Source organism: Schistocerca nitens, chromosome 3 (assembly GCF_023898315.1).
Source record: "Schistocerca nitens isolate TAMUIC-IGC-003100 chromosome 3, iqSchNite1.1, whole genome shotgun sequence".
Classification (NCBI taxonomy): Eukaryota; Metazoa; Arthropoda; class Insecta; order Orthoptera; family Acrididae; genus Schistocerca; species Schistocerca nitens.
In genome coordinates this window covers 684,992,225-685,009,152 of record NC_064616.1, presented here as the reverse complement: position 1 = coordinate 685,009,152, position 16,928 = coordinate 684,992,225, and the positions used below count along the sequence as shown (strand labels likewise).

Here is a 16,928-nt window from a genome sequence, read left to right as displayed (position 1 = left end):
TCTAAGTTACTTGTGTAACCAGCCAATTACAACTGGGACATTTCCTGACTGGCTAAAATATGCAGATGTTAAGCCTCTATTCAAGAAAGGGGATAAAGAGATACCATGAAACTACAGACCGATTTCACTTTTGCCAGCATTCTCAAAAATTTTAGAAAAAGTTATGTACAGGCAGCTGCTCAACCATCTGACCACAAATAACATATTATCAAGAACACAGTTTGGATTTCTGAAGGGTTCTGATATCGAGAAGGCTATTTACACCTACAGTGAAAATGTACTTAATTCATTAAATAACAAATTACAAGCAGCAGGTATTTTCTGTGATTTGTCAAAGGCATTTGATTGTGTGAACCACAACATCCTTTTAAGTAAATTAGAATTCTATGGTGTCACAGGCAGTGCAGCAAAATGGTTCATACCTCACTAACAGGAAACAAAGGGTGTCAGTGCAAGGAACTAGTGAATTAAGTCATCAGTCATCACCAGAATGGGAAGAAATTACATGTGGTGTCCCACAAGGATCCATCTTAGGTCCATTGTTTTTTCTTCTGTACATTAATGATCTCTCATCAGTTACACTGCCAGAAGAAGAGTTCATTTTGTTTGCAGATGACACAAGTATTGCAATAAATAGTATGTCAAGTGTAGTTCTAGAAAGATCTGCTAATGATATTTTGATGGATATTAATAAATGGTTTAAAGCCAACTCACTGACATTAAACTTCGAAAGGACTCACTATATGCAATTTAGAACCTGTAAGACGTTTCCACCCAGCATATGCATAAAATGCGAAGATTAGCAGATAGAAGAGGTTGACAGTCTTAAATTCCTGGGATTACAACTTGATAATAAATTCAGTTGGGTAGAGCACGCCACAGAACTGCAGAAACGCCTTAACAAATCTGTATTTGCAATTCGAGTGTTAGCAGACATAGGCGACATAAAAATGAAAAAGCTTGCATACTTTGCCTACTTTCATTTCTTAATGTCATATGTTATAATATTTTGGGGTAACTCTTCAAGTCAAACAAAAGTTTTCAGAGTCCAAAAGCGTGTAATACGTATTATTTGTGGAGTAAATTCACGGACGTCCTGTAGAAACCTCTTCAAAGAACTGGGTATACTAACTACTGCCTCTCAGTGTATATACTCATTAATGAAATTTGTCCTAAATAATACAGTATATCTCTTTTTCCAACAAACAGCTCAGTTCATACATACAATACCAGGAACAAAAATGATCTGCACAATGACTTAAAAGCACTTACTTTAGTTCAAAGAGGGTTCCACTACTCAGGAAAACTCATCTTCAATAATTTGCCAGTAAACATAAAAAATTTAGTTACAAATAAAGATCAGTTTAAAAGGAGTCTGAAAGACTTACTAGTGGCCAACTCCTTCTACTCCATTGACGAATTTTTTAATAGAAACAAATGATGTATTGTATATATTCATACTATTAGTATTGTTATTTCAGCTTTAAAAAAAATTTGACATGTTCCACATCCACGAGGATCTCATCAGCACGGATCTATGGAACGTAAACTAATCTAATCTAAAATCTAATCTGGAAGCGTGTATTCGTCATCGCCATACTGTCGTATCACCCGGCGTGATGGTACGGGGTGCCATTAGTTACACGTTTCGGTCACCTCTTGTTCGCATTGACAGCACCTTGAACAGTGGACGTTACATTTAGATGTGTTACCACTCGTGGCTCTACCCTTCATTCGATCTCTGAGAAACCCTACATTTCAGCAGGATAATGCACGACCGCATGTTGCAGGACCTGTACGGGCCTTTCTGGATACAGAAAATGTTCGACTACTGCCCTGGCCAGCACATTCTCCAGATCTCTCACCAATTGAAAACGTCTGGTCAATGGTGGCCGAGCAACTGGCTCGTCACAATACGCCAGTCACTACTCTTGATGAACTGTGGTATCGTGTTGAAGGTGCATGGTCAGCTGTACTTGTACACGCCATCCAAGCTCCGTTTGACTGAATGCCCAGGCGTATCAAGGCCGTTATTACGGCGAGAGGTGGTTGTTCTGGGTACTGATTTTTCAGGATCTATGTACCCAAATTGCGTGAAAATGTAATCACATGTCCGTTCTAGTATAGTATATTTGTCCAATGAATACCCGTTTATCATCTGCATTTCCTCTTGGTGAAGCAATTTTAATGGCCAGTAGTGTATAAACGCCTTCTTGATGAGATCCACATGGCTCTGCTGCGAGTTTTGGACATCATACAATGGGTTGATCTGGTCATCTCTCATCTGGCGTCAAGGACACCGCATTTGGTTTACATATTACCATTACCGAAGGCGATGGTGAACAGGCTGCTGGCGCGCAGGTCTTATTTTTAAAGTTCGTTATGGCATACTTACTCTTCCCCCTCGGGAAGGTGGCCTTGGTCTTGTCAACGTATGTGTTAGAGCAGCTACCTTCTACGTCTACATGATGATTAAATAGTAAACCCACCATTCGACCGGTTTGTCGGGAGCCCTGATGATGAACTTACTCCTCTTTCGCACCTGCAGCCCGTTACAATAGCGCATATTTCTACTTCCCTCTCGCACGTCAAGAAAGTTTTCATCGAATACTGTTATGTGCATGCAGACTTGCCTCGTACCAGGACTCCTATGCTATGTGGCGTTTATAGCCTAATGATGGGGGGTCTCAACCGGAACAAAGTGGAGATACTGACATCTCTTGGCCGGTGGTGTGGCGTTTCGTACACCATGTCTTCCTCACCACGGAGGCTCGTATAACCTGGTATCTGATTGCTAATGAGAAACACATGACGCGCCTCTGGCTGCATGCAATTAGCACGGCAGACTCTCCGCTTTGCCCTTAGAATGACATGCTTGACACAGATGAACATCGTCTGGTGTGTGAACCTGCTGAAGATGTATGGCTGTTCATAAGGAAAGTACTTGCTTTTCTCCTACGTGCTGCTCCACACCCTGTTGTACTGCAGTCGCTTCTGTTCCCGGATGAAACTTTATTCCCATGCACGAAAACAAACGCTGTGAAATTGATTGAAAGACTCTCAGTTCATTATTTGTTTCTAGAAGGCAGCAAGAGAGTCACTGCTTTTTGCGCGTTTCTCAAAGATCATCATACCTCTTTAATGTGCCATTCAGCATATCGTCAGTATTATGCCAATTTTTTGGGTAATGTTTTCATAGACCTTCCCCGCAGCTGGGGTTTCCCGGGTATGAGAAGCTGAATTCTTGTTTGGTGTTTTTTACTCAACTTAATCCATGTTATAGGATTATCGATTTTTTTTCGAGAAGACGTGCCCGACTCCCACCTGCTGGGACTTCGTGATCAATGTGAATCGACTCATCTCTCGTTGGCATGTGGTCGGAATTTTGTTTTTCTTCGCCAGGAGGTCGTTCATATGTTAATTTTTGATGTTTGTTATGTTGATGAAGTCCCCAGGTGGTCTTGAACCTGTTGCATGCTGTTACATTGATTAAAAAATGTTGCACTGTTAATAAATTGTCATTAAATTCAGTTGTATCAGTTATCTGTAGCTAGTAACTCATTAAATATTGCGTAAAAGATATTTTCTTTGTGTGATGCTCATTACTGAATTGTTCTACGGCACTTTTAAAAAAAAAAAAGAAAAAAGAAAGAAAGAACGAAATAGAGGTTAATGCGACAGCTCATGGCAGGTGGGAAATAGGGGATCGAGTCCCGGTCTGTCACAAATTTTCATTTGTCACAAGTTGCTGATGATAATAGATATTCACCAGGTGCAAATCCACTTCATAAGTCAAATGTTCAAATGAGTGTGAAATCTTATGGGACTTAAATGCTAAGGTCATCAGCCCCTAAGCTGACACACTACTTAGGCTAAATTATCCTAAGGACAAACACACACACCCGTGCCCGAGGGAGGACTCGAACCTCCGCCGGGACCAGCCGCACAGTCCATGACTGCAGCGCCTGAGACCGCTCGGCTAATCCCGCGCGGCTTCATATATCATAATGTTACTAAATTCACATTTTTACATGTTTCCCGACCTTATGAAGTTTATTTGTAACTTCGATAAACCTTCTTAAATGTTATCACGTGAGGCTGCGAGCTACTTCCACTCCCATTACTACTACTGCTACTGCTACTGCTACTACTACTCCCTCCGATGCGACAGCGCATAATATAATGGCAATTATGATAGGATGCCGTGATATTCACGTAATACGGAAGTATCTCCTATTTTAATAATAATTTGAAAGATATTAAATAATAAGGGACACTATATATCACCACACAATTGTCCATGCTACAAAAATTCTTAAATGAAAACTTTTCACAATAGTAGTAAACAAGCAAATAACGTTAATGGGCTTCCGCTGGGACATCTGTCTTAAAACTACCGAAACCCGGATATTAAAATTATTAATGTTTCAAACTTTTCTTGAATATTGCTCTCTCTTCTGAACAGTTTACATATCTTAGTTCAGAAAAACAGAGCTACACAACTATTGCTCTTAGTTTGTCAACTACGGACATTGAAAATGTCCGTAGTTGGTAACTTGCACTGAAGTAAAAATAATGGCGCGAATTAATATAATTTATGTTAAATAAAGAATGCTACAACATGCTAATAGCACCAGTTTCTTACGCTTTAAGTACGTTTTAACTCAGATGCACTAAAATTTCCTCTAACAGAATATTTTCATTGAATGTTTCCATTTCTCACATTTGTCAGTTGCCGGTACTCAGTTCAAATGTTCAAATGTGTGTGAACTCCTAAGGGACCAGACTGCTGAGGTCACCGGTCCCTAGACCTACACACTACTTAAACTAATTTATACTAAGAACAACACACACGAACCCAAGTCTGAGGGAGGACTCGAACCTCCGGCGGGAGCGGGCGCATTATCAGTGACATGACGCCTCTAACCGCGCGGCCGCTCCGCGCAGCGCACAGTTCTTTTAGGACTTACATACTATGGATTTCCATTATATTAACTTGAGTTAACTTCAATTTCAGGTGACGATGTACCACTGGGACCTCCCGACTCCTTTGCAAGACATAGGTGGATGGACAAATCCTGCAATTATAGATTATTTTGCCGATTATGCGAGGGTACTTTTAACACACCTGGGAGACAAGGTAAGACAATATTAATACGAAAACGGCACTTTCAACTTGTCGAAAATGTTCCACAAATGTGCATTCAATACCTGCTCCGAGAAATTTGACAAGTTTACATAAATAACCTTCATCACAGTTGCAGAAGTCATGAAGGGCTAAACCGTAACACGACTTCTCTAACAAATAAGAAATGTCTATCTACATAGAGCAAAGTGTTTCGACTATTTGACCAGTTTTCTTATTTCGATCACCCCACAAAAAAGTTTATAAATGAAATCGACACAGAGAGTTATTTCACTCAGTCGTTTACATCAGTTGTGAGCTGTCATATTTGGTGAATAAGTTGTGAAGCAAGACCTTCATTTGTTGTAAATAAGTTGCAAATAAGTTGCTGTTTCGCGGTTTGTGTTAAGTTATATAAGAAAAAAATTGTTCAAATGGCTCTGAGCACTATGGGACTCAACTGCTGTGGTCATAAGTCCCCTAGAACTTAGAACTACTTAAACCTAACTAACCTAAGGACATCACACACATCCATGCCCGAGGCAGGATTCGAACCTGCGACCGTAGCGGTCGTACGGTTCCAGACTGTAGCGCCTTTAACCGCTCGGCCACTCCGCCCGGCTAAGTTATATAAGACCCTTGTGTTCACACGCTATATCGCTACCAAATAACTTTCAGTTGGCTTATCAGAAAGTAATGTGGGTAAACAGTTGCTGGGTATGTTTAAATTCATTGTGTGAACAAACATCCAGAATAGATAACAAAAACTAGTTCATAATTGAAAATGTCGAGTAATCATAAGAACGACTGCGAAATCAACTCAAGAATAAATCGCTACTATCACTAGCTGCCCTAAGTAACTTATCACCTTGCATTCCAGAGACTCAAGACCACCAGTGAAGAACATGAATAAAGCTTCGTTTATCCAAATGAATCAACGGAGAAATAGCATAGGCTTTCGACTAAGACGCTCGGTAGAAGCACGAATTTCATGTACCTGTAGCCGCTCTGAGATCCATGTCAGCATGTGGACAATTACAAGGAGTCAGAAAAAAACTCAAAAACACAACACATTACCATCCCTAATATAGCGTAGGAAAATCGTTGGCATTGAAAACAGCTTCCTGTTATCTCGCAATTGATAAATAAAGGTCCTGTATGGTTTTCGAGGGAATTTCATGTCATTATTCCAGCAAAATAGTGGAAAGTTCACGTAACGATGAGGTCACGCACTCTTCTCTCCAAAGTAGGCCAAAAAGACTCAATATTGTTGGGGTCTGGGACCTGTGGTGGCCAGGGGAGGTGCGCCAATTTCCTCGTCATGCTCACAAAACTAGTCCTGTATGATGTGAGCTGTCTTGGAACACAGGATCACCATTCGGGAACAAACATTGTACCATGGGATGGACCTAATCAGCCAAAACGGTCACATAATCTTGGCAGTGACGCTACTATACCGAGTACCCACGGGGCCATAGAATACTACAACATGCTTGCCCAATTCGTCACCGAACCAGGCCATGCTTCACTCTTGAGCCGTAAACACAGGCAGAAGTTAGAATTAGTGAGAAACACAATTCCTCTGACAAAATGACTTTCTTCCATTGCTCCATAGCCCATGTTTTAAGGGTTCAGCAACACGTTTTCCTGTTTCGGTCATTTACATCACTGAGTGGATTTGGAATTCCAGCTAGCACTACAGTTCCCTCCTTATGGATCACTCTTCGTGTTGTTTTGGTGCTGCCAGGATTAAAGAGTGCGACAGTCAGTTCTGCCGTGACTTTTCCATCTTGTTTCCCATCACAATCATCTTCAGTGGCCATCTGTCACGTACTTTAGTCCACGTTGTGCCTTAGCGGATGATGTTCTTCCTCTTTCCCTGTATGCGGAATAAATCTGCGACAGGTACCTCTCGAAACACCAAACAATTTGGCTACCTCGGTTATAGAAGGACGCAGCATACGAGCACCAACAATTTGCTCATGTTCGAAATCACTTGGCTACGACATAGTGCACTCAAACCTACACAGAACACTGTCCTGACCGCAACTGTCGCTTGCAACGTACTAAGGACATTGTACAGTTGCCGTTTGTGGCCAAACACAAAATCGCAACCTGCAGGCTTGGCTAGCCTCTACGAATACAACTGAACATTGATGTGACATACTAACAAGGACAGACAAAGGGAACGTCACGGTGATTATGAATGAAAAGGAATACATAGATAAAACATTAATTTTTCTGAAGTACATCATCACCAAACTGATCAGTGACCCAACAGTAATTTATCACAGAAACATCCAAAAAACATTAAAAAACAACAAAATACATTATTAGAAGGCCAGATAAAAGGAATGACGCAAAGAATCCAAAGTCACACACTCTAAAATCGCTACCAAAGGTGCACAAAGAATATACCCCTTTATGGCAAGTCATCGACTTTATAAATGCTCCATCATACCACCTAGCCCAACGTAGACACACATTACTAGAGAACATACACACTTTCGCAAACAACAGATTCCTAGAAACCTCAATGGAACTTGTACAGAGTATCAAGAACATAGACATACCAGACACAGCAAACCTCATATCATTCGATATCACATCAATGAACACTTGTATTCCGATAACTGAAACAATTATCTTCGCCAAACAAGTACTAAAACAACAAGGAAACACACCTGTCTCACGCACTAATGAAATACCAAGCATACTCAAGACAACAGCACAAAATTACTTCATGTTCAACAAAGAATTTTATTCACAACATGAAGGGCTGAAAATTGGGCCACCAATAAGTGGCCTCCTAGCCAACAAACTCATGAACAACCTAGAGAACAAGATCTACACACACACAACATAAGACCAAAAAATACGAAGTCATATACTGGTGCCGATACGTCGATGACATAATATGCCTGATTGATGGACCACGCTCACATACAGAACAGCTACACAAGGAAATAAAGAACTTACACCCAAATATTCGCTTCATATTAGAAACAGGAACAGACCTCAACATACTAAAAACGAACAACATCCATGATTTCACAATGTTCAGGAAATCGAGCATCACCATTCACAATCTGTCGAACAACCCGAAAGCACACAAGCAACCGAGCTTCAGATTCATGCTCCACAGTTTGAACAGAACACCCGTAAGCAAACAGAATTACACACAGGAACTAAGCGCAATAAAACAGATAGCAGAGGAAAATGGTTACAAGCCCCACATGATAGAGAAATTAAACCAATAAATTTGCAAGCAGAAAAGGAATGAAAGAATAACACACCCACAGCACCTTACACAACACCGATCAACACAACATACAAGCAATGACCACATACAAGACACAACACACACACACACACACACACATACACACACAAAACAAAATGGTACGTACCCACCTACAATAACAAAATTTTTCGACAGAATAGGCAACATATTGAAGAAACAGGGACTTCAAATAGGATACTGGACAGACAACCCAACTCGGAAAAAACTCAGAAAACAGGAGAAACCCACAGATAAATTTAGCAGATCAGGAATATATTAACTCACTTGCAGCATTTGTAAATCAGTATACATAAGACAAACATGCAAGATCCTTAAAACAAGACACTCAGAACACCTCAGAGCCCGAAAAAGTAACACCACCCACGCATTTGCTGACCACCTAATAGCCTATAACCACCACCCAACTATAATAGCAACAGATTTAGAAATACTAACTCCAGCCGCAGTCTGTACCACAAACTGACAATAGAAGAGAGCTTCCTCATACAGAAGGCAAAGCAGAAAGCAAACAAGTTTCAAATAAAAACAGTACACGTTTTTAACACATTAAAGGAACTTTACAGCAAGGGCAACACAAACAACTAAAAGAGCTTACACACACAGAGGAAGAGAGAAAAGTAAATAAAATTCAAAGCGACAAACACTCTCGGAAACAAATGAAAGCTGACGGGGTTAGAAAACACAACAATATAGTGATCACCAAAATTTGCGAACTAAAGAGGCGTTTATAAAGAAAGAAATTACACAAAGTACATTAATATGCGTCTGCAGTGTCCTCGGAACGCAAAATAAGAAGGATCTGTGACCAAAAAAAAAAAAAACGTGAGTAGTACCAAATATATGTGGAAAATGGTTTGACACGCCAAAATCACACTTTTTAAAAATCAAGGGTTTTGTTAACTCTCCAATGAAATTCACATTTATATCGTTTGGTTTGCAGATGACAAGCTATTAGAGTAGGACACCATGCAGCTGGGCCTGCAAACCTATATAATTTAAAATCACGGTAAGAAACAAAACGAACTAAAGCTTTCTGTAAATCTCACTTTGTTAGATCAGTTACAGCCTAAAATATGTTCACTTCATACAGTTTTTCAATAATCAGAAACTCACCCATGATGACACAGAGGTGCTGAAACATGTTTTGGTAAAACGAAAAAACAGTGTGTTTGCAAAAAAGGCGGAATCCATAACCTATAATTTAGCTGCAAACGCAGAAAGAAAGGACAAGAGCTGCAGATCCAAAAGATGAATACTCTACATTTATGGTTACTCACGCATTTCTCGCAGTGTTTCTTTATTTTGGTCCAACCCCCGCAGATCTGACTGAGGTGCATGAGAGCTGATCTGATAATATGTATGTCCATTATTTCAAGTCATATTATTTCATTTTACTCTACTACAGGAGTTTGGTAACATCGACTACATCCACAATTACGTTCAGCGTCACGTCACTTTGTCTTTGGTCTGGTGCGCTGTAGCCACATGAATAGGCTAGAAGCACCGAAATGTGTACCTTTGGCTTAAAGTGCCAGTGAGACACCTATATGAGATTCAGTTTCCGCCGTATAATAGTAATGTTTGCTGCCGATATTAGAAAGGTAACGAAATTCGTGAAAATGAGTTCCATTAGTGACATAAATTTTACTTTCACAGTTGTTGAGAGTACCGTGGTCTGTAGTACTAACTGTCTGACGAGAGGTGGGTGTTGTACTGATAAATATAATTTCCCCCACTACTCACTAAACGTAGGAATTGCGAAATGAATGCACTGTATATACACTGACGAATAAAACAAAATATAATTAATGTAGAGTAACGAAATTTCGGGAATACGTTTGTCTTGGTGACATATTTAAGTGATTGAAATTGCAAGCTCACAGGTTAATGTAAGCGCGAGATAAGCCATTGCAAATGTGAAATGCTGGTTCATTACTAAGCGATGTAACCGCCAGAATGTTGGATGCAAGCATGCAGACATGCGTGCAATGTGTTGTACAGGTGTCGGATGTCAGTTTATGGGATGGAGATCTATGCCTGTTGCACTTCGTCGGTCAATACAGGGACGGTTAATGTTGGTCACGAATGACGCTGGAGTTGCCGTCCGATGGTATCCCATATGTGCGTAATTGGAGACAGATATAATGATCGAGCAGACTAAGGTAACATGTCGATACACTGTAGACGAGCATGCTGGGTTACAATACCGCTATAAGGTCGAGTGTTATCCTGTTGGAAAACACCCCCTCGAATGCTGCTCATGAGTGGCAGCACAACATATCGAATCACCTGTTTGACGTATAAATTTGCAGTCAGGGTGCTTGGGATAACCACGAGAGGGTTCCTGCTGTCATACGAAATCGTACCCCAGACCGTAACTTCAGGTGTAGGTTCAGTGTGTCTAGTATGCAGACAGATTTGTTGCAGGCACTCAACTGGCGTCCTCCTCACTAATACACGGCCTTCACTGGCACTGAGGCAGAACCAGATTTCATAAGAAAAGACAACAGACCTCCACCCAGCCCTCCAATTAGCTCTCACTTGACACCACTGAAGTTGCAAATGGCGGTTGTTTGGGATCAGTGAAATGTACACTACAGGACGTCTGGCACGAAACTGTCCTTGAAGTAACCGATTTTTAACAGTTCGTTCTGTCACTGTGGTGTCAACTGCTGCTGAAATTGCTGCTGAAGGTGCAGTAAGATGGGCCACGGCCGTACACCAAAGACGACGGTCTTCCCTCTCGGCCGTCAGTCACAACAAAAAATGGTTCAAATGGCTCTGAGCACTATGGGACTCAACTGCTGAGGTCATAAGTCCCCTAGAACTTAGAACTACTTAAACCTAACTAACCGAAGGACAACACACACATCCATGCCCGAGGCAGGATTCGAACCTGCGACCGTAGCGGTTGCGCGGTTCCAGATCAGTCACAACAGACACAGAATAAATAATCCCACAATCGCACTCGTCAGTCATGTACGACAGACTTTAATTACATAAACATTACTCTGGACAGTGCTGACAAAGCGAATGGCTGCTGCTTGAGCTTATCAAGACAAGCAAAGCCATTCTCGTGTATGGACTTTAACGAAGACTGCAGCATTGTGATGTATTACCTAGTTGGACTTGACACATTTGTATGCCAGGACAAGTTTCACCAAGTGGCACTAGACTTCACGAGTGTGTTTCTTTATTTTCTAAATTTTGATTAATATTACCCACTCCCACAACAATAGTAGTCTTATTATTTTCATTACGTGCTGCTTCCACCAGTAGGTATTTTTCCTGCAGTAGTACACCACCTCTCCTTGTCACACACGTCGAGTGAAGCCGGTGTTGACGATGTCACTCAGTCACGAAAAATCGACCAACACGACTGGACTTTGTGCAGTCTGCCTCGTCCGAACAGTCCCGGAATTAGAAGGCAGAACTTTTTGTGAACCTGAAAGTAGAGACTCAATCGTCTTCATTTTTTCCCAGTGTTCGTTTTCTGTTTCTCTCCTACTACATTCTTTGAAGTTGCAGATTTGCAACAGTTCTCTTTGCCCTCCCCATGACATTTGGCTGAAGGGATACTGTCTAAAAATGGTTCAAATGGCTCTGAGCACTATGGGACTCAACTGCTGTGGTTATCAGTCCCCTAGAACTTAGAACGACTTAAACCTAACTAACCTAAGGACATCACACACATCCATGCCCGAGGCAGGATTCGAACCTGCGACCGTAGCAGTCGCACAGTTCCGGACTGCGCGCCTAGAACCGCGAGACCACCGCGGCCGGCGATACTGTCTAGTTCCTTACATGAGGTGTTGAGAAAACCACCCATTATCTTACGCAACACAGAAAAACTATTAACTGACTGTTCATCAGTTCCTGCACTCTTCTTACTTTTGAAGTTCCCTAATTTCAGAAGACTTCTGTCTGAAGTCACAAGAAATACTTGTTCCTGAGATGATTGTTTTGTATGGAGTTGTGCTGGATTGTGTGAGAGACAATTGCCGGAACAGATGAACCCCAAAACCTCTCACTCTGCTGCGAGGTAGAGGAGCCACATACTCTGCCCACCGATGCGGTGGCAGTGAATGTGATAATTCTGCTTCCTGTACTTCTGTGATACGATTAAGAGGCTGACTCTCTCTCAACCAAGTCTTTCCGGAACGCCTACGACATTGCCTCCGGCCCACTCCACTTCAGTTATTACCGTTGTTAGTGATGGCGGAAGTCCTTTCGGAATCGGCACGCGATTCGGAGGGCGTACCACTATTTCACTCCGAAGTAGATTCGCGGTATAGGCTGCATCTTGGGAATCGCTGGAGTCGTCGAGCGAATCTCCCCTCTGTTGCTGGAATGGCTTCGCGACACCAGTCACCACCTTTTCGATGCTCCGAATCTGCAAGGCGTTCTGACGGCACGTTTCTTGCGACTCTCACTATCGTCGTCACTGGCATCTGAAGAATCGCTCAATTTTGTTCGTGTCTTGTGGAATCTCCTTCGGCGTTGCTCGTAGTCCTGACGACTGATGTAGTTGCGAGAGGTCTGGCTAGGGCGCGTCGTATCTCTGATGACACTTACACCTTCCTCAAATATTCCATTCAGTGGAGGTGACCTCAGAACAGTATGTAATGGACGAGATGACGGCAGTGCCTTATGTTTTGGAAGTTAAGATTGCTCCATAGCTGGAGGGGATGTATGTATAGGTATGGATATAGCTGATTATTCTGTTATCAAAAATGTGGTGGACGGACACGGGGTATGGGAAGAAATGGGCTCTCTCGAGCTTAAAGAAGTTGGTTTTTTTTAATGACGCTTTCACTAATGGATCTGTCTGTTTCATTCCCGTTTCCCATTTTCTGCTGCTGGTGGTATACGTAGGTTTTACTTTAGTAGACAGCTCTGCTGACGATCGCAGCCTCGAACTTTCAGTTGTTGCAGGAAGAAACTTCTTTGCCGGTGAAGCCCATAGTGTATCTGGTCGCTGTGATGTATCGTCACGAACACCGACGTGGAGTATTCCTCCTCCAGAGTTTGAGGCACTGCTGGAAGCAACTGACATCTTCTGTGCTGCAATATTTCCTGCACAGGACCCATCTTTTCGATGCTCCGACTCTGCCAAGTGTTCTGACAGTGCCAAGTTCAATTTTCCCTCACGAGCGAGAACTACGACCAGTACACGATGTCATGTCGTCTTCGTCCTCCGCTTCCTGGACAACACTAAATTTCCGGGATCGGTAATTCAAAAACAAATAGAGAACAGTGCACTTATAATTTGCTCAGTAGTATTTATCAAGTAAGTAACTTTACTCAGCTATCTAAGTCAAATATGTACAATATAAAACAATGAAATATAAAAACTTAAGTAACAAAACTAGGAAAAAGCAAACAGGTTCAGAAAATCAAATGTGTCAAATTACTCAAATTAGAAACCATTAGTAAAGCACAAATGCCAAAAAATTGTGGAAGAATGATCTGATTTGCAATCAAGTATATAAGATGTGTGGTTAAGTAACTAAGATGAGCAGGTAAAAAGAGTGACACTGAATTTTAACATCCCATTGACGTCGTCGTCAATATATGGAGCACAATCGTGTATTGGACGAGAGCGGGGTGAGATATCAGCCATGTCCTTTTCAAAGGAAGGATCTGATATTCGGGTTTTGCAATTAAGGTCAACAATGGAAAGTGTTATATGTGATAGTTGGACGGAGCCCAGTCTTCTTGCGACCGCACATTCTCCTGATTGCCACTACCAGCAATCATGTACAGTGGCTACATTCCTGCCAAATCTTTCTGCAGTATTCCGGAAAGTACATCCAGCTTCTCGTAGTCCTATGGCGTCTTTGTCGCCTTAAACGCATTCTTGACTAAGATCAACTCACCACGTCCAATTTCAACGGTAAATAACGCTCATGACCGTTACAGACTGTATTTAAAGTAAACCTGATTTCCATCCTCATAGTGGCGCTACTAGCGCCAGTCTTAAGCTACCAGAGCGAAATATGAATAGACATCATCTATCAGTTGCAGAAATACGTCTACCAACTTTCTTTTATGTCGCACAAATCCTTCTCGGTGCTGAGATTTTTTCTTCCATCAGTGTAGCTGCAATTTGCATAACGTCGTATGTTATTTTTCTATCCTTTTTTGTAATACTGGTTTTGACCTACAACAACTTGAGAACGCAAGAATCGGGCAATAAATCTGCTCAGACGATAGGTATGTGTGTACACAACTGTAAACGCTATGAGTCCAACTCTGTGATCGATACTTTTTTTAGGTAGAAGCGAGTTATGATGTGTCTGCCAGCATGCTCGAGAATATATGTACAAGCTTCTGCTGCACGATACGCAAAGAAAAGCCACCGCAAAGATCAAAGGAGTCAGTCGTTTTAATAATATATATTCGAGAACAAATATATTTTTCTTACATTTTTGTTCATCAACTTTTTTTAGTTATTTACAGAGTTGGTACAATTTTTAGGATCACACGACAATTACCATTAAAATTCTTTCAGAGATTTACCGAAGTTGCACGACGTCTATCGAAATGCCACCGACGTATCAGAAGACGATGTCTGTGCACAAATTTTAATATTTCTTACTCAAGAGGATTTACTTAATTTTCTGCCTCGTGTGATTTCTAATACCTTCATAGGTTAAAGAGTTTGCTTTATATGATATTCGTTTTTTAACCTTCTTGAGAATTTTTGAAATGTCGCATTAGATTTCTTCAATTCACGCAGAGCAGGATAGCGTAACGAAGGCAGGGGAAACAGATTAAGGAAGACAGTGAAAGATCTCCATTCTTACATACTACTTAAAGTAAAAAATCCCTCTACATATCAGAACGGAAAGCGACGGCTTCTTTTTATCGATGATGTAATATGTCTTAAATTCATTCCACTATATAACGTTGATACATAAAATGGAATGTAGTTGTACATTTTGCATTTATTCAAACAACTTTAAGGAATTCAGGCGGCTGAATTCTGAGATAATATCCCGTATTTTGACAGGTGAACACTTCGTCATTTTCAAGGCACAGATGAAACTGGTAGGGTATTCACCCGTCGAAATACCGACGGTTGTCGAAGACGTCAAACAGCTGCATTCCCGTAGGTTGTTCGACCATTTTCTTCGCAGGAAGAAACTGAAATACTAACTCTTAAATTCGAATTTTGTAACACTGGTTTAAAAATTACTATAATTTTATTTTGGTACTTACATTCTGAACGATCCGTCTTATTTCCGTCCTAAAATCACTACTAAATTAACTAAGTAAACGCAAATCTTAACTATTCCGCTAAAAAGCGCACTTTTTTGACATTCTTGGTAAATTTTTACGTCAAATCTGGGTAACACAATATTTTCATCATGCCTGCTGCTCGCTAGTATGTGATTTAAATAACTCTGCAGAAGCTTAAAGGTCCACCAAATGCAATAGAATGAAACATTTGTCTTACTCACTGCTATTTTACGTTTCTTGTTCATTTTTAAGTCTAATTAGCGCTTAGAAATATATGCAGTAATAATTAACTTTATGTGACGCATTCATTACAAATATTGTTAGAACTGTTCTTTCGAAGCATTATTTTAAGCCTTGTCGGCTATTTTTCGAACGATTTCGAACTAAGCAACTTACACTTCGTATGTCCGAAAAGCCTGTTATTCTCGCTACACGCTGTGTTACGCAACATCAGCAAGTTAAATACATTTGAAAGTAACCTTTTGATGCTGTTAGATACATTTATGTTCTGCCCTGATGCTTGTTTCACAACTTTCTCTGTTGGTTACTAGAGTTTTTCCGTAATACAGAGTAGTCGGCCGAAAGAGGAGAGAGAAATTAATTAGTGAGAGAGAAAGAGAGAGAGTGTGTGTGCGCCCGCGCTACTGTGTGTGTGTGTGTGTGTGTGTGTGTGTGTGTGTGCGTGCGCGAGCGCGCGTGTGTCGGCAGGTACATGCGTGAGCCTTTGTATCTCTTATTACTGTGTTATTTAATTAATCAACTTTGGTGCTGTTTCGTTGTTTATGTTGTATTGATTTTATTTATTACATAATCATCATCACTATTGTCAGTCACTGAACATTTACTGTTGGCTAAAGACCACCTCCAGAGTTTTCCAGTTTTCTTCACTTACATGTTTCCGTGTTTTCCAGTATGGTTTCTAACGCCATCTAAGCACCATCTATTAGGTCGTCAACTGTACCCTTCCTGATCCGGCTTGTAACTTCGTTGACTTACTTCTTACCCATTCTCCTGCCCAAATATCATAATGATGTATTCCACTCCAGTCAATTTCCTGAGTCGTTCATTTGTTTTCCTATCTTTACTATTAATTCCCATCCTGTATCTGTCTATTGCTAACAGAACATTACTCCGTTATTGAATAGGTCCATGTTAAAAGACTTCTTTTCTCTGTCAAAAGTCAAAACTGGTAATGTATACTGATTACAAACTCTCCTTTTCAGGTAAACTGGAAACCTTGTTAGGAAACCTTTT

The 16,928-nt window shown here is 40.9% G+C and overlaps 1 protein-coding gene across 1 annotated transcript in view; it reads left to right on the top strand.

Annotated features, from left to right (window-relative positions):
* Nucleotides 1-16,928, top strand: part of LOC126249717 (myrosinase 1-like) — a 300,669-nt gene that overhangs the window by 90,395 nt on the left and 193,346 nt on the right. The window contains exon 4 of the mRNA XM_049951398.1: nucleotides 5,018-5,140. Coding sequence (XP_049807355.1) covers nucleotides 5,018-5,140 — 123 coding nt within the window. The remainder of the gene's footprint in view (nucleotides 1-5,017; nucleotides 5,141-16,928) is intronic.